This window comes from Budorcas taxicolor, chromosome 8, assembly GCF_023091745.1.
Source record: "Budorcas taxicolor isolate Tak-1 chromosome 8, Takin1.1, whole genome shotgun sequence".
Lineage (NCBI taxonomy): Eukaryota > Metazoa > Chordata > Mammalia > Artiodactyla > Bovidae > Budorcas > Budorcas taxicolor.
The window spans coordinates 29,813,994-29,832,948 of NC_068917.1; the positions used below are offsets into that span (position 1 = coordinate 29,813,994).

An 18,955-nucleotide genomic window follows, 5' to 3' on the forward strand; every position below is an offset into this window, starting at 1 on the left:
CATGGATTGAAAGAATCAATACAGTGAAGATGAGTATACTACCCAAAGCCATCTATAGATTTAATGCAATCCCTATCAAGCTACCAATGGTAATTTTCACAGAACTAGAACAAATAATTTCATAATTTGTACGGAAACACAAAAAAAACTCAAATAGCCAAAGCAATCTTGAGAAAGAAGAATGGAACTGGAAGAATCAAGCTGCCTTACCTCAGACTATACTACAAAGCTACAGTCATCAAGGCAGTATGGTACTGGCACAATGACAGAAATAATAGATCAATGGAACAAGATAGAAAGCCCAGAGATAAATCCACACACCTGTGGACACCTTATCTTTGACAAAGGAGGCAAGAATATACAATGGGGAAAAGACAATCTCTTTAACAAGTGGTGCTGGGAAAACTGGTCAACACTTGTAAAAGCAAGAAACTAGAACACTTTCTAACACCATAAACAAAAGTGAAGAAGAACTGAAGAGGCTCTTGATGAAACTGTGAGAGTGATAAAGTTGCTTTAAAATTCAACATTCAGAAAACTAAGATTATGGCAAATAGATGGGGAAACAATGGAAATGGTGACAGATTTTACTTTGGGGGCTCCAAAATCACTGCAGATGGTGACTGCAGCCATGAAATTAAAAGATGCTTGCTCCTTGGAAGAAAGGCTATGACCAACCTAGACAGCATATTAAAAAGCAGAGATGTTACTTTGCCAACAAAGGTCCATCTAGTCAAAGCTATGGTTTTCCCAGTAGTCATGTATGGAAGTTAGAGTTTGACTATAAAGAAAGTTGAGTGCTGAAGAATTAATGCTTTTGAACTGTGGTGTTGCAGAAGACTCTTGAGAGTTCCCTGGACTGCAAGGAGATCCAACCACTCAATCCTAAAGGTAATCAGTCCTGAATATTCATTGGAAGGACTGAGACACTGAAGCTTAAGCTCCAATACTTTGGCCAACTGATGCAAAGAACTGACTCATTTGAAAAGACCCTGATGCTGGGAAAGATTGAAGGTGGGAGGAGAAGGGGATGACAGAGGATAAGATGGTTGAATGGCATCACCAGCTTGATGGACATGAATTCAGGTAAGCTCTGGGAGTTGGTGATGGACAGGGAAGCCTGGCATGCTGCGGTCCATGGGGTTACAAAGAGTTGGACATGACTGAGCAACTGAACTGAACTGAACACAAAAATAAACTCAAAATGGAATAAATATCTACTTGTAAGACCAGAAACTATAAAACTCCTAGAGGAAAACATAGGCAGAACATTCTCTGACATAAATCACAGCAAAATCCTCTATGACCCTCCTCCCAGAGGAAAATAAAAGCAGAAATAAACAAATGGGACCTAATTAAACTTAAAAGCTTTTGCACAATGAAGGAAACCATAAGCAGGTAAAAAGACAGCCTTCAGAATGGGAGAAAATAAGAGCACATGAAGCAACTGATATAGAATCTCAAAAATATACAAGCAGCTCATGCAGCTCAATACCAGAAAAATAAATGACCCAATTAAAAAAAATGGGCCAAAGAACTAAACAGACTTCTCCAAAGAAGACATACAGATGGCTAACAAACACATGAAAAGATGCTCAACATCACTCATTATCAGAGAAATCCAAATCAAAACCACAATGAGGTACCATCTCATGCTGGTCAGAATGGCTGCTATCAAAATGTCTACAAAGAATAAATGCTGGAGAGGGTGTAGAGAAAAGGGAACCATCTTACACTGCTGGTGGGAATGCAGACTAGTACAGCCACTATGGAGAACAGTGTGGAGATTCCTTAAAAAATTGCAAATAGAACTGCCATACGATCCAGCAATCCCACTGCTGGGCATACACACCTAGGAAACCAGAATTGAAAGAGACACATGTACTCTAGTGTTCATCGCAGCACTGTTTACAATAGCTAGGACATGGAAGCAACCTAGACGTTCATCAGCAGATGAATGGATAAGAAAGTTGTGGTACATATACGCAAAGGACCATTACTCAGCTATTAAAAAGAATACATTTGAGTCAGTTCTAATGAGGTGGATAAAACTGGAGCCTATTATACCAAGCGAAGTCAGAAAGAAAAACACCACAACAGTATACTAACAGATGTATATGGAATTTAGAAAGATGGTAATGATGACCCTATATGTGAGACAGCAAAAGAGACACAGATATAAAGAAGAGACTTTTGGGCTCTGTGGGAGAAGGCGAGGGTGGGATGATTTGACAGAATAGCACTGAAACATGCATATTACCATATATGAAATAGATCACCAGTCCAAGTTCAAGGCATGAAATAGGGCACTCAAAGCTGGTGCACTGGGAAAATGCAGAAGGATGGGATGGGCAGGGAGGTGGGAGGGGTTTTCAGGACGGGGGGACACATGGCTGATTCATGTCAATGTATGACAAAAACCACCACAATATTGTAAAGTAATTAGCCTCCAATTAAGTTAATTTTAAAAATAAAAAATGAAAAAACAAGGTTGAACTATGCATCCTACTTTTTCCCAGAGGCATTCACTGGATGTCAACAGAGGGCCAGGCATGGTGGTAGGTTTCACTGCTCTAAAGAAAGAAAAATGAAACATCAGCTTTTTGTTCAAGTAAGAGAAGGAAAGTTTTTATTTAACTTCCGAGAACATTGCAAGTTCTTGAACTTTGGGCTAATTGTAAAGACAAAATCTTGGTCCTAGTCTATCCTTGGGAAATTCTGAACGGTCAGTATTTGTACTCCGCAGGTCACCATGCCCTCTCTCTGTGGCACCCTTTGCCCCCACATGGATATCAGTGCAGGGAGGCCCTCTGTATACTCCTCCATGAAATTCTCTTCTTATCAGCTCACATGGTTCAGTCTACAGGGTAAATGACTACTGAAAATGAGTGCATCCTCCTATCCAAGGTAAGAACATAGAATACATTGAGTATGAAGGAAAAGAACTGATTTTCTGATGGTAGAATACCAGGTATCAATTAAGTTCATAAGAACTTCATTGTTTTGAGTTCAAGGGCTCCGTCCTCAATTCAAATTTTTTCCATAACTTACTGTATCTATAAAGTCAACCTTTCAGGGGTAGGGTAAAGCCTCCTTCTCTTTTATAATCAGAAACCAAACCATAACCTGAAGATTTTATTTTTCAGCTTTGTTTTTCAATATTCAATCATTTCCACTTCAGTGGTAGTCAGATTACTGAGTTTTAAAGAGTTTGTAACTACTGTGATTAATAGAGGAAAACAACTTTTTCTTATGTTGTCATTATGGTATCAAATTACCATAAAAAACACTCCTATTTTAGAGATGCCTGTCCATGCGTATATTATGTACCACATCCTTTTGGCTAACTTGAGTTTTTAACACATCTTAGATTTGAGTATGTGGCTAAGTAGTATTTTATTCTGCAGGAAGTAGTGGTCCCCTGGAATTGTACAGTGCAAGACTTGTGTGGCTACACACGGAGGTCTTGGAAGTATTACCAACCAAACACTATGCACTCGATGTCATGAAAATGAAGTCAAAGGGTGTGTGCAGGAAAAAAAAAAAAAAACAGGCTGAAAGTCTACGCTACATGTGTGACAGGATAAAAACACATATTTTCTGCTGGCTATATGGCAGAGCTTAAGGCATCTGATGGCAAATGTATTTAAATGACCTGTGTGGTTATGATGGGAATGAAAAGAGTTCCAAAGGTTAAGGTTTCTAAGGGAGAGTGCCAGAAGGACTGAATTGGCCAGTTGTTTTCCTGAAAGTGAAACATAGGCACATATTCCTCTGATTTTTTTATTTCAGTCTTTTCAATACGAAGATTTTAGCAACTCTCAATACATTAGGAGGTTCCTCCTCCACTATCCAGCCTTGTAATTTTACAATTGTGGGTAGGGAGAGAAAGAACTCCCTCAACTCTCTTATTCACTATCACATTTTCCTTCTTCATGCTGCAACAAGGGTTGGAAAACTATGGCCAGCAGGCCAAATCTGGGCTGTTATCTGTCGATTTTTTTTTTAATGGTTGGAACAATTCAAAAGAAGACTATTTTGCTGCATATAATAACTATGTGAAATTCAAATTTGAGTGTCCTTGATTAAATTTTATTGGAATGCAGCCATGCTCCTTCATTTAAGCACCGCCAGTGATCGCTTTTTCTCTTCAGCAGCAGAGGTGAGGAGCCACAAAAGAGACCGCAAACACCCTCTGGCTCAAAGCCCAATGTATGTACAGAAAATGTTTGCTGCTCCTGTGCTGAGGTTCTATTGTACTTTCACAAAGGCATGCCATGCTGAATCTATGGATGCCCATCATTCCACCAGCTGCCTCAGTCTTCAGAGACAAGATACAAGAGAACTGAAAAGCGCCAGATTGACTAGAACGGGGCCTTTGTTTTGAGGCACCTAAAAATGACCTGCCCTCATTGGAAAAGGAACAGTCAGCGTTTTCTGAACACAAATGGCTGCATAGGTGAAAAATGCAGCATTTTTTGCGGACTAACAAAAGGACTAAAAGATATGACTTCATACCATTTGACAACATTATACCAGATTATACAGCATTATACCAGATGATGTCACAGGGGACACAGTAGCAGAATTTAAGGACAAAAAAAATGGACACCTTAAAATGCAACACAGTTTGTGGGTCTAGTGATCAATACTATATGGATGAATTAGGCATCCACTTGGACATGGGGTAAGTTACAGTGTTTACACAAAAGAAATGTTAAAATATTATATGAAACATGAAAAGTATTTCAAATTCTTAATTTTTCTGTCACTGAAGTTAAGAAAGTATACCTATTAAGAATGTACACACACCCACTTAAAGTACTAAGGACCTGAGGGAGAACACATAACTAAACAAGCCACAGAAACCTGATGAAAATGGCATCCTGGGAATGTCTGTCTGGCAGTGAGACGCAGGCTGGTCCATTAAGGGGGTGTCTTAATAGTTCCCTCTTGACTTGGAAGAATTAGTGTACCTTTCCCAGACTGCTGTGCTTTACAGCAGTTACCTTATGTATTTGGAAAGCCTGATTAATAAACTGTGTGCTCATAATAAAAATAAACAACACATTAGGACAAGACTGCCCCAACATTTTTTTGGGGGGGGGGGGGCGGCTTCTTAGGCATTTACCTTTAATGAACATTGGCTTGGGAATATGTGGAAAACACTTAACTGAGAAGAAGCTAAGTTTCAGGATAAGCATAAAAATATCTTTAAGCTCATCGTGTTTGTGGCTCCCATCCATCCTATAATTCTATACCAGGGAATGAGTGTCTAAGTACAGTAATCCACACCTTCTCCTTTAACACCACCATGAAGACATTCCCATATATGACAGGTACACTCAGGGATGTGTAAAACCCTGAGCATGCTTGCTGGGACTCTACTCCTTTCCCTTCCATTTGAGATCTATCACTAGAATCCAAGTAAGAAGGACATTATTAAAAATGACACTATCGGTGGTGGTTTAGTCACTAAGTCATGTCCAACTCCTGTACCCCATGGACTGTAGCCCACCAGGCTCCTCTGTCCATGGGATTTCCCAGGCAAGAATACTGGTGTGGGTTACCATTGCCTTCTCCAGAGGATCTTCCCGACCCAGGGATCAAACCTGGGTCTCCTGCATTGCAGGCACATCCTTTAACAGCTGAGCCACCAAGGAGCCCCAAATGACACTATTAGTAACAAATTCCTTGCCACACCACTCAAAGGAGATGGCAACTAGAGTGCTTCATACAGATAACGGGAACTGTGGGTTTAGCCACAGTGATGGAGAATTCAGTAATTCCCAAGGCTTTTTTTTAATTTAAAAAGTTCTGACAGCAGTAAGTTCTTTCTTCTGTTAAGCCTGAATCTGTTTTCCTATAGCTTCTACTCATCAACGCTAGTCTACCATGTGGGGTTTAATAGAAGGATCTAGCCCCTCTCCACCCAATAACTAATTATACATGGAGACAATGGCCATGGGAGCATCTCCACAGCCTGCTCTGCAAACAATACACTCTGTCACTCATAAGGAATGACAGTCGCCCCATTCTTTCCCAAATCTGCTTGTCTTCAAACTTGAGGCTACCCTTATATGTATGGCTGAGTGAGTCTCTTTGCTGTTGTCCTAAAACTATTACAATATTGTTAAATGGCTATACTCCAATATAAGGGCTTCATCAGTAGCTCAGTGGTAAAGAATCTGTCTGAGACACAGATGATGCCATGGGTTCAATCCCTTGGTCAGGAAGATCCCCTGGAGGAGGGCATAGCAACCTACTCCAGTATTCTTGCTTTGGAGAATCCCATGGACAGGGGAGCTGGCAGGCTACAGTCCACAGGGCTGCACAGAATCAGACATGACTGAAGAGACTGAGCATGCACTCCAATATAAAATAAAAAGTTTTAAAAATACTTGAGGCTGCCCCTTCAGATAAATTCCATTGTTGTTAAAATGGTCTATAGCAATGCTTTCAACTCAAGGATTCCTGGTTTTGATAGCTTTATCTTAGCCCCCAAGATGGTAGCTACACTTTGTCTTTGGCTCCCAGACAAGCCCCCAAGATGATAGTGATAAGATATCCTGATACCTTGTCTTGGGATCTCAGATGAGCCCTCAAGATGATAGCTTTAGCTTAGCCCCAAGATGATAGCTATACTTTGTCTTGGGATCCCAAATGAGCCTCCAAGATGATAGTGATAGCTATACCTTGTCCTAGGATCCTGGATGAGGCCCAAAGATGATGACTTATGGTGAATGGTGCTGCCAGATTAGCGGTCTCCAAAGCAGAAGATTTAACTCCAGGACCAAAGACAATCTCAGTCACTCAGAGCTTTGTGTAGATTTTTATTTAAAGTGAAAGTGACAGAAAAAGCTTCTGACATAGACATCAGAAGGGGGTAGGAGAGTACCTGCCTTGCTAGTTTAAGTAGAACATTAAATACTTTTCTGCTAGTTGCTAAGAACAGAAAAAAATACCTTAAGGCTGTAAAAATTTTGCCCATACCCTTTCCCATGGATGACATCAGCACAAGATTAGCCAGAAGGAACAGATTATCCCAGAGCTCAAGGCTGTGGAAGTTCTACCCAGACTTTCTCCCATAACATACATTCTGAGCTCAAAAAGAGCATGTCCTTGAGCAAGAGAGACTGCTGGCTAAGAGGCCCATGTGAAATAGGCCTTTCAAAATAATGTGAAAAAGAAAGAATGTTCACCTCCTTCTGAAAGCAACCTGCCTAAGTTAATTCTCTCAGTTTCAACAGCAGGGATTTCCTATGATACTTTTCAGGCTGCAGAAGGAGACACTGTATTCCTTGGCTTGGACTTTTCCATAACTCATGTACACAGAAACAAGAGAAAATTTTGGAATTTAGCTCAGGTGCCCTCTCCTCTAGAAACGTTCCACTGATCTACCCAGTCTGAGTTAGGTCTTCCGTGAAAATACTTCCCGAAACACCAAGCACCATGCCTTGTAAGGCAATCATCTCTGTGCCTATTTCTTCTATCAAAACTGAAAGCTCCTTGAAGGCAGGAACTGTACCTTAATCATCTTTGTATTCCTGGTGTCCAGCAGCATGCCTGTCACATGGAAGCATTTATAGAGATTTCATGCGAATTAATGAACATAGTCACACACACACACACACACACACACACGGAATCACTGCAACAACTGATGTAAATCTGTGAGGAAACCAGAGGTCCCTTAAATTCCAGTACTTCCTCTTGCTAGGGTAAGCACATTCACTGACACCACGCATCCTGGACAGGCACTACAGTAACCACTTGCATGAGATATTTTACATGACAGGAGCTCCTCTGTAAGGAACACAGATCTAACAAGCCACTACCAACCAGAAGAATTTGGGAAACATCAAAAGGTGGTCCTACCACCTCCCAGATTCCTTCTCACCGGCATCCATCTTGGCTGAGCAATGCCTTGAGGAAGCCAGGAAGGACCCTGAGTCAGAATGACTGGCAAAAGATAACCTGAAAGCTAAACTCATCGCCGTAAAACCTGAGATTGTGAGCCATGTGGCAGAGCAGTTATCCTGGGTTCCCTGACCCTACTTCTCTCTGCCCAGGCACCCTTCCCAATAAAGTCTCTTGCTTTGTCAGCTTGTGTGTCTCCTTGGACAATTCATTTCCGAGTGTTAGACAAGAGCCCACTCTTGGGCCTTGGAAGGCATTCCCCTTCCTGCAACACTCTTGCCAAAAAATCTGAAGCTTTTCAAAGAAAAAAATCCACACAGTGGATTTTTGAGGAATCCACGCAATGTTGGAGGAAGCTTGTAAGCAGCAGATACTATTGAAAATAATGAATAAACAATTCCATGTGAGGCAACTATGGAGAGGACAGAAATGGTGATAGCAGGGTTCCAGCAGAGATAGTACAATGGAAGGATTCCACCCAGTCAGCTCCTGGAAGGGAAGGCTACAAGGGCTAAGAGGTACACAGGTAATTTTACTGCATCTCAGCAGGAGAGTGGTTAGAGTAGCTTTTAAAAATTTATTTATTTATTTAATTGGAGGCTAAATACTTTACAATATTGTATTGGTTTTGCCATACATCAACATGAATCCACCATGGATGTACATGTGTTCCCCATCCTGAACCTGCCTCCCACCTCCCTCCCCATCCCATCCCTCAGGGTCATCCCAGGGCGCCAGCCCTGAGCACCCTGTATCCTGCATCGAACCTGGACTGGCGATTCGTTTCACATATGATATTATACATGTTTCAAGGCCATTCTCCCAAATCACCCCACCCTCGCCCTCTCCCTCAGAGTCCAAAAGACTGTTCTATCTATACATCTGCGTCTCTTTTGCTGTCTCGCATACAGGGTTATTGTTACCATCTTTCTAAATTCCATATATATAGGTTAGTATACTGTATTGGTGTTTTTCTTTCTGACTTACTTCACTCTGTATAATAGGCTCCAGTTTCATCCACCTCATTAGAACTGATTCAAATGCATTCTTTTTAATGGCTGAGTAATACTCCATTGTGTATAGGTACCATAGCTTTCTTATCCATTTGTCTGCTGACGGACATCTAGGTTGCCTTCATATCCTGGTTATTGTAAACAGTACTGCAATGAACATTAGGGTACATGTGTCTCTTTCAGTTCTGGTTTCCTCTGTGTGTATGCCCATCAGTGGGATTTCTGGGAAACTAGGAATACCCACTTCTCTTTCCAGTAGTCTTGCTTGATGCAAACCTCTAATCTATCTCATTTTGTTGTCTAATTGCACCCCTGAGAACACAGCTGAACAAAGGTTCTCTATTCTAAATGCTTGATGAACAGAAAACCAACCATGGAGAGGTGATTCTTCTGCAGGCTTGGAAACACTGAGTAAAAATCTTTCTTTGAGTAATAAACACACTAACAGAAGGCACAGTTTGGGAGTCTAAATCTAAAGTACGTGTTTTCCAATTACCACATAAGTCTCTACCTTTAATGTGAATTTTAACATGAGTGGAGAGTGCAAAACTTGGCACAGAACCACAGATAAGGCAAAAGATAAGTGGAATAAAGTGGAATTAAATGATTTCCACACCTCACTTAAATCTAAATCTCTCAGTTTACCTAGTTATAAGTCCAAATACAAAACTACAGGTGTGTTCTTCAATCAACAAAACTTCATTACAGGAATACTTAGATTTTGAAATAAAAACTTCAGAAACTCATTATTTTCTAGGAAATAGGAGAAATAAGCATTACCTGGTGGGTCAAACAGTAAAGAATCTGCCTGCAATGCAGGAGATCTGGGTTCAATCCCTGGGTTGGGAAGATCCGCTGGAGAAGGGAATGGCAACCCTCTCCAATATCCTTGCCTGGAAAATTCCATGGACAGAGGAGCCTGGTGGGTTACAGTCCATGGGGTTGCAAAGAGCTGGTCACAACTGAGCGACTAACTTTCCTTTTTCAGACTTAGAGGGACATCTGTGGGTCTTTGTCTGAAGCAGAATATTTATAAGATGTTCTTTTATTTCTATTACATTGCAAGATTGGTATGGATTCAAAGCCTTAATTAGTCATTCAGTTATAAAGTCTATTCTCCAAATTTCTTCTTTTTAGTCTCATTTTTAAGAAACAGAAAGCTAGTCTCAGCTTTGGCAGTGGGCTACCAAGCTTATTGCCTTATGTCCTGGCAGAGGCTGAAAGCAGGACTCCAATTCTGATTCCTTGGTCCTAAATTCCTAAATATAATACCTGCCAAACAAGTCATTAACGACAGAGCTCTGACTGAGTGGCATATTATACATTCCCTCCAGGGTGGGGGAGGAGGGGAGGGAGACATCAAAGGATAAGAGGGATGAAGGAAGACTGGGTGTAGACAAGATTGGTGCAAATTAACAGACCCATGGGGCTGCTGATAAAGACGGGTATGGAACTCCAATAAAAACAGTGAAGGAGGAATCAAAGCCAAGTTATTCTGAGCATGTGTGTCAGATTCTAGAGCCCCAGATGCTGTAAAAGAAGGATGGGTAGAATTCTGTTTCAAAAACATGAACAGCAGTGGCCTGGCTTTGGCTGAAGGTCAGGTGGTATTTCAAACCATCCAGAGATGAGAAACAGAGACCAATGCAGACTTCAGTCCAATGGAAACAAGTGGCTGTCAGGCATGTAAAAGGCTGGCTTCCCAGACTTCAGGTCAGGGCTCAGGACTCTCATATTAAATGTCCTATCAGAAGGGTCCTTATTTTATCAGTGAGTTCAGCTCAGTTCAGTCGCTTAGTCATGTCCGACTCTTTGCAACCCCATGAATCACAGCACACCAGGACTCCCTGTCCATCACGAACTCCCAGAGTTCACTCAAACTCATGTCTATCGAGTCGGTGATGCCATCCAGCCATCTCATACTCTGTCGACCCCTTCTCCTCCTGCCCCCAATCCCACCCAGCATCAGGGTCTTTTCCAGTGAGTCAACTCTTCACATCAGGTAGCCAAAGTATTGGAGTTTCAGCTTCAGCATTAGTCCTTCCAATGAACACCCAGGACTGATCTCCTTTAAGATGGATTGGTTGGATCTCCTTGCAGTCCAAGGGACTCTCAAGAGTCTTCTCCAACACCACAGTTCAAAAGTATCAATTCTTTGGTGCTCAGCCTTCTTCACAGTCCAACTCTCACATCCATACATGACCACTGGAAAAACCATAGCCTTGACTAGACGACCTTTGTTGGTAAAGTAATGTCTCTGCTTTTGAATATGCTATCTAGGTTGGTCATAACTTTTCTTCCAAGGAGTAAGTGTCTTTTAATTTCATGGCTGCAATCACCATCTGCAGTGATTTTGGAGCCCCCCAAAATAAAGTCTGACACTGTTTCCACCGTTTCCCCATCTATTTCCCATGAAGTGATGGGACCAGATGCCATGATCTTCGTTTTCTGAATGTTGAGCTTTAAGCCAACTTTTTCACTCTCCTCTTTCACTTTCATTAAGAGGTTTTTTAGTTCCTCTTCACTTTCTGCCATAAGGGTGGTGTCATCTGCATATCTGAGGTTACTGATATTTCTTTCGACAATCTTGATTCCAGCTTGTGCTTCTTCCAGCCCAGCGTTTCTCATGATGTACTCTGCATATAAGTTAAATAAGCAAGGTGACAATATACAGCCTTGACGTATTCCTTTTCCTATTTGGAACCGTCTGTTGTTCCATGTCCTGTTCTAACTGTTGCTTCCTGATGTGCATATAGGTTTCTCAAGAGGCAGGTCAGGTGGTCTGATATTCCCATCTCTTTCAGAATTTTCCACAGTTTATTGTGATCCACACAGTCAAAGGCTTTGGCATAGTCAATAAAGCAGAAATAGATGTTTTTCTGGAACTCTCTTGCTTTTTCCATGATGCAGCGGGTGTTGGCAATTTGATCTCTGGTTCCTCTGCCTTTTCTAAAACCAGCTTGAACATATGGAAGTTCACAGTTCACGTACTGTTGAAGCCTGGCTTGGAGAATTTTGAGCATTACTCTACTAGCGTGTGAGATGAGTACAACCTTGCAGTAGTTTGAGCATTCTTTGGCATTGCCTTTCTTAGGGATTGGAATGAAAACTGACCTTTTCCAGTCCTGTGGCCACTGCTTAGCTTTCCAAATTTGCTGGCATATTGAGTTCAGCACTTTCACAACATCATCTTTCAGGATTTGAAATAGCTCAACTGGAATTCCATCACCTCCACTAGCTTTGTTCGTAGTGATGCTTTCTAAGGCCCACTTGACTTCACATTCCTGTATGTCTGGCTCCAGCTGAGTGATCACACCATCGTGATCATCTGGGTCGTGAAGATCTTTCTTGTATAGTTCTTCTGTGTATTCTTGCCACCTCTTCTTAATATCTACTGCTTCTGCTAGGTCCATACCATTTCTGTCCTTTATCGAGCCCATCTTTGCATGAAATGTTCCCTTGGTGTCTCTAATTTTCTTGAAGAGATCTCTAGTCTTTCCCATTCTGTTGTTTTCCTCTATTTCTTTGCATTGATCGCTGAGGAAGGCTTTCTTATCTCTCCTTGCTATTCTTTGGAACTCTGCATTCAGATGCTTATATCTTTTCTTTTCTCCTTTGCTTTTCACTTCTCTTCTTTTCACAGATATTTGTAAGGCCTCCTCAGACGGCCATTTTGCTTTTTTGCATTTCTTTTCCATGGGGATGGTCTTGATTCCTGTCTCCTGTACAATGTCACGAACCTCCATCCATAGTTCATCAGGCACTCTGTCTCTCAGATCTGTCTATCAGTGAGGTCCACCTCAAAAACTTGGCCAGAAATACCAGCTATTTAGCTGGTTTATCTAAACACTGAATGGTCTATTTCACAAGACTCTGGTCTCTGGGCAACTCATCTTTTGTTCAGGAACTCCAATGCATCTGGTCCTCTCTTGCTTGATGTTTCCTTTACTAGAAACACATTAGGCTCTGCTAATTCTTTATATCCTCACTTAAATATCAGGAAAGTCTTCCCTGACCACCCTATGTGGGTGAGTTTCCTCCGTTCCAAGCTTCTCTAGTGCCATGTTTCATTACCCTTGCCACACTGGACAGTAATTGTCTAAAGTCTGTTTTCCACACTAGATTATGAATTTCATTCAGTCAGGAACCTTATCTATCCTGTTTCCTAATGTATCCCACAAGCCTGCCTCAAAGGAGGTACAAAACAAAAATTTGTTTTGTTCATCAGTGAACTCTTCAGAACAAAAACTGAAAAAGTCAGGGCAGAAAGTATCTACGAATTTTCTGCTTGATGCTTCATGCAGAAAGCAAAACTATTAATAGGAAAACTGAGGTGGCCCACTGGAACTGATATAGACTAAGTAAAAAATGTGGTGTCTGGGTATCACGGGCTTGACGTTCTCTCTGTTCAAGTACCCTGTTTGGATTCCCAGATCCTTTACTCATTCACAATTTCACATCTAAAATAATTGCATGATGTAATATCCATTCTCCATCATGAGCCTATGTATTGCTTTCAGTGAACAGTCTCAAAATGAAAGAAAAGCAAAAGGGAAAATATGGCATCTTTCCCAAGAAAAATGAAAAGGCGTATTTTGTTCACCATCTCCACTCTCACTTGTTGAGCATCTGCTCTTTTAAGCAAAAATGTTACATGATTTATATTATTTTTCATCCTTAATAAATCTCTGAAGAATGAACTTGTATTCTCCTTTTACATTTATGATAATACAGAGGCCCAGAGCAATACCCTGATTTGTGTAACAAGCAGTGTAGGCAGAACTCAGGCTAAGAGCAGACAGGCTCACAACTACATTCACTGCACCTGCTGACTCTTGCTGGCACAGTCCCCTCAGGGAAGTTCTCGAAAGCTAGAGAGTGACTCAAACTCTCCCCAAAACATCTGATACATCATTCCCCACCTTCTCTTCTTTTTGTACCAGCCCAGTCCAATTCAAACACCAGCTTCATATTGTCCTTATTTGGAAAAGTGATGATAAAATCCATTATGACATTTCACCTTCATGGAGGCTTTGTTCTCAGGATAGTAAAAAAAAAAAGAAGGCACCTTACATTTTCTGTTTTACAATAGTCACTAAAAAGAGAGTACTTTTAAGAGTAACTTTTGCATTCTCAGGTACCAGTGGAGAACAGCTTCCCCTTTCCTCTCTCCCTTCTCCCCTTAGTATGCTGGGAGATTTCACGTCAAGGGAATCTAAATGATGAAGACTCACCCTCTCCATCTCTTTGAAGTCATCATCTAGCTTGGTTCCTTCAGCTCCTCCAACCTTCTCACTCACTTTCTGTAGAAAATAACAAAAAAAAGAAAAAAAAGAGGAATTATTATAAATAAATTTTCTTTTAAAAATATGTCACAAGTTTTAAGTGCTTTGACAAATATCATCTAATATAACATCACAACTATTCTCTGACATGGGTAGGCAGTCCCATTTTCACAGGAGGCAACTGTGTATCAGAGGATATGAATAATTTACCAAAATCCACTCATCTGGTAGATACTGAAGCAGGAATTCAAAGCTGTGTCTTCTGATTTCAACTCTAGTGCTCTTTCTATTATATAAATCATCATACAACTGTCAAATCACTAACATTTTCCTTTTGAAAGTTCCAAGGGACAATAGTATCATACAAGAATCATTTCCCTCTGATAATGGATCTAAAATGCTGCCTAGGTAGAAAATTACTGCATCTTCAACCTATTTTTCAATGGGCTGTTGAACAGATAATCACAAGCATCTATCAAACTGGTATGAAAAATACCAGCCTAACTGATCTTCAGATAAAGGGACTTAAATAGTTGTCTTGTAAATCTCCCTGTAGCTGTCCATATCCTTATATACATAAGATAAACTGTGTGTAAAGATGTTGAGAGTATTTCTTTGCTACCCAGTCAATTCCCATTATCATACATTCTATGTTCATCAGTTTACATATGCAAAGGTACATTTTCCACTTGTAGAATTCACATTCATTAAAAAATTAGATATTCTATTCTGTTTTGAAATAAAGATCAAATTAAGTCTAATAAAAATTACAAAGGAATCACAAGAAAAATATTTCATTTTCATTAAAAACAGGAAATATTAAATTCTAATGACACCAGAATGTCATTTCTCTTAAAATAACTGTAAAGGTAGTTAGATGCTTTTTACTAAGATGTCACTGTGCTACATAAAGTTATCACACAAACATACTGAAGTATAAGTTTCATTCTTTTAATAGCCACTGTGTTGAGGGTCTTTGCAGAAGATCCCCACCATGGTCAGACCTGAAGCAACCTTAGTAACAACTGGGTCATCCAAGTAAGCTTGGTTTACCTCTTTCTGAAAGGGCCCTGGGATACATGGCTCACTTTCTCGCCTTGGAAGCTTTGATATCCCCTTTTTGAGGGCTCACATTCCCCTTCTTTAACTCTTGTGTTCTGCCACCAGGAAGAGCTTTAGAAGAGATCACTCTTGGGAAAATCAAGAGCCTGAATTCTTTCACCACTCTGGCCCAGATTTCACTTCAACAGCAGTAACAGAAGGAATATACTGAGATGAAAGATTATGGCATGGACTGCAGTGGCACACCATGTTGTTATGCAAATTAAATGGTATAAAATATAAAAACTCCTATCTGAACCTATCAGACATACAATATATCCTAGTTCCCTGCTCTCACCAATAACCTGCTTCTGCTGGGCTTCCCTGGTCTGCTTAAAAATCCTGGTCTTTTCTATCAGTTTATTTAACTGCTATTTAATACCTTAAGAAGAATCTAACAATTTTCAGAAAACTGCTGCTGCCAAGTCACTTCAGTTGTGTCCGACTCTGTGTGACCCCATAGATGGCAGCCCACCAGGCTCCACCATCCCTGGGATTCTCCAGGCAAGAATACTGGAGTGGGTTGCCATTTCCCTCTCCAATGCATGAAAGTGAAAAGTGAGAGTGAAGTCGCTCAGTCAGGCCGACTGTTCGTAACCCCATGGACTGCAGCCTACCAGGCTCCTCCGTCCATGGGATTTTCCAGGCAAGAGTACTGGAGTGGGTTGCCATTGCCTTCTCCATCAGAAAACTGAGACTTGCATAAATAAACTTTTTTATGAGGCTTGCATAAATTTTAAAAAATTACCTGGAAGGCAATTTCCCCAAGTAAACCCTAGGTGGCTTTGCATTCACACCGCAGTACTGAAGAGCTGTCCGTGGTGCTGGCCATTTCTGCCTAAAGTTCTTTGGATCAAATGGCCAGATGGCCAGAGTTCGATTCACCATTTCAACCCTCAGTCCTTGACATCAGCCCTCTCACTTAACTTGTTTCCTAAGTGATGGTGGCTATCAATTATTTCAACAAGATCAGCTTCCGTCTATGGGGTCGCACAGAGTCGGACACGACTAAAGCGACTTAGCAGCAGCAGCAGCAGCACAGATCTAGGCTTTGTGTTGCCTCACTATCAACCAAATACAAGCCTGTATCAACTGATCTGGCACAGCAGCCAGTTTTTGCTTACTTTCTTAAAGATGTTACCAAGCCAGAGAGAGATGGAAAGGCCTTAGAATTCAGTTTAGGACCTCCTAGTGGAATTCCAAGTATCAATAACTTAACCTGCATGTTCAAGTTTAAGTCAAAGAAAATTAGGAATAGAAGGGAACTTAAAGGTTATTGTTATCAAATTTTCCTTATCAGCAAACAAATTTTACTCTGATTTTTACACTGATTCTCTCTCTTTCACTTTGCTCAGTGACAGCAATTTCAGTTCATATTTAAGCCCCTCTTGTGTCTTATTCTTGATGTATGTGGTTATCTGTTAAATTTGGGCTGGGAAACTCTATAATCTTGTTGAATTCCTATGCAGTAAAGAAATATAAGCCTCATACTCCCAACTCAACTGTCTCAGTTCTATCTGACTGTCTGCAATGTCATCAGGCCCAAGGCCCCACTTTGATTAAAGAGAATCATTATAGATATATTCCTCCCATGATCCATGAATGAGATGTTTAATTTTCATTTGCAAAACTGTCACAGAAACCAAGTAGCTGAAAAACGTCTCCATTTATAGTAACAGAAAATCCTGGTAACCTTGGTTAATCACATTTTTACCATATCTAAGCAATAAAATAGGACCTTCATCAAAACCACAAGAGCTTATATTATACTTTCAACCTATACAGCTCAACTGAAAGTAATTTTAATTTCCTTCTTTTTTATATCCATCAATAGGTTAGCACCAGAATGGCTCACTGTATTATAGGAATACCAGATGAGATCACACTGGCCATTAGTAATTCAGAACTAGTCCTAGTAACTCACGCAAAGCACAACTCATCAGTCCATCAGTCCACTGACTTAAACTATATGGCTTAAGTACTCTGCGTGCGTGTGTGTGTGTGTGTGTGTGAAAGAGAGAGAGAGAGAAAGAGTGTGTATGTGTGAGAGAGAGATGGTGGGGAGAGAGAGATGAGGAAAGAGAGAAAGGGAGGGGAGGGGGACAGAGCGGAAGGAAGAAAGAGGAAATATGAATCTGTTCTCCACAAAAGCTGACATTTGAGCTGCTATGAGAGAAACTGTTCACCAAATATACTGAATGAGTCTAACAGACACTGGTCTTGGTCTGATTGCTTGGTTGATATAAATTTCTTATCTGATTTGATTCATGGCAAAAGAAAGAGTATTCAAAATGACATCTACACTGTTCTCTGGGCTGTTTTTTCCCCAAGTCACAAAGGATCTAAATATACGAAGGCACTGAATTAAACCATGTGCTAAATAACCATCTTCTCATTCCTTAGGAGTATGGCAAATATTTTCTCCTCCTGTTCTTTAAATGACATTACTAAAACTTCTATTGCTTTCGTGTATGTGAGTCAGGTGAGGAAGGCAGGATCCCTGCGCTCATCTGGCCAACAATGAGTTTTGTTTTCTTTGGTGGTGGTTTAGTCACTAAGTCATGTCCAACTCTTGCAACCCCATGGACTACAGCCCACCAGCCTCCTCTGCCCATGGGATTTCCCAGACAAAAATACTGGAGTGGGTTGCCATTTCTTTCTCCAGGTGATATTCCCAATTCAGGGATCAAACCTAGGTATCCTATATTGCAGGCAGCATCTTTACCACTGAGACACTAATATAGCTCTTGCTTTCCTTACCTAGTACCATTTATTTAAGAATAGTTTTGCTCTACTATATTCCAGAGGTGGTCCTAAAAATATTTCATATTATTGAATATTTTCTGATATTGTTTAGTATACTTTAGCTAGTATACTCACTTTTTGAGAAATTGATCCCCTATTTAAACAAACATTAGCAACAGTTATTTGAATCAAACAAAACAGTATAAATGAGTCAATATGCCCACCTGTACCATCTAAAAACAACTCTCCTGTTCAAAATCTTCCAGTGTACTTACCTAGCACAACACTGAGAACTTGTGCTTCTGATCTTATTTTCTATTACACTCTCCATATATATTCCAACCGAACCAAAAAATCTCATCTTCCTCTATGTTATTCTTCATTGTATTCATCACAAGATATACTCAGTAAAGATTTGTGGACTGAACTACAGTGCAATTTTGTAAATGTTAATGTTAAAAAGACTGAAAGGAGGCATAAAGTAAGGCAAACAGGACTGATCATTTCACTCAGGGGTGGTTTTTCAAAAGGCATAACTCTTCAAAGAAAGAAAATAAATAATATAATAAACTCACATTTTAAATTAAAAGTCTTAACTCTGAGTCTGCAGTCATGTTGCCTCACACTATTTTTTCTATATGCCAAATAAGAAAAATAAGGGGACCAGCAGCAGGAGGCAGCTTAAATAAATGACCACTGTTCTCAGCACAAAGGATGAGGATGCTGCAGGCTCTCCAACAATGACTCATCCTCCCCTGCGTGAATTATCACCTCTAGGCAAAAGACACTCCAGCCTCTAGCTGCAGCTCTGATACTTCCCTATATTGCACTTCAGTCAAACACTGAATACCCAACTACCTTATCTCCAACGGCCTTTTATAAAGGTCTCCT

The 18,955-nt window shown here is 40.5% G+C and overlaps 1 protein-coding gene across 1 annotated transcript in view; it reads right to left on the reverse strand.

The window, feature by feature from the left end:
- SH3GL2 (SH3 domain containing GRB2 like 2, endophilin A1) overlaps positions 1-18,955 on the reverse strand; it is a 223,064-nt gene that overhangs the window by 44,904 nt on the left and 159,205 nt on the right. Inside the window, exon 2 of the mRNA XM_052644954.1 lies at positions 14,168-14,236. Within this exon, the coding sequence (XP_052500914.1) occupies positions 14,168-14,236 (69 nt within the window). The remainder of the gene's footprint in view (positions 1-14,167; positions 14,237-18,955) is intronic.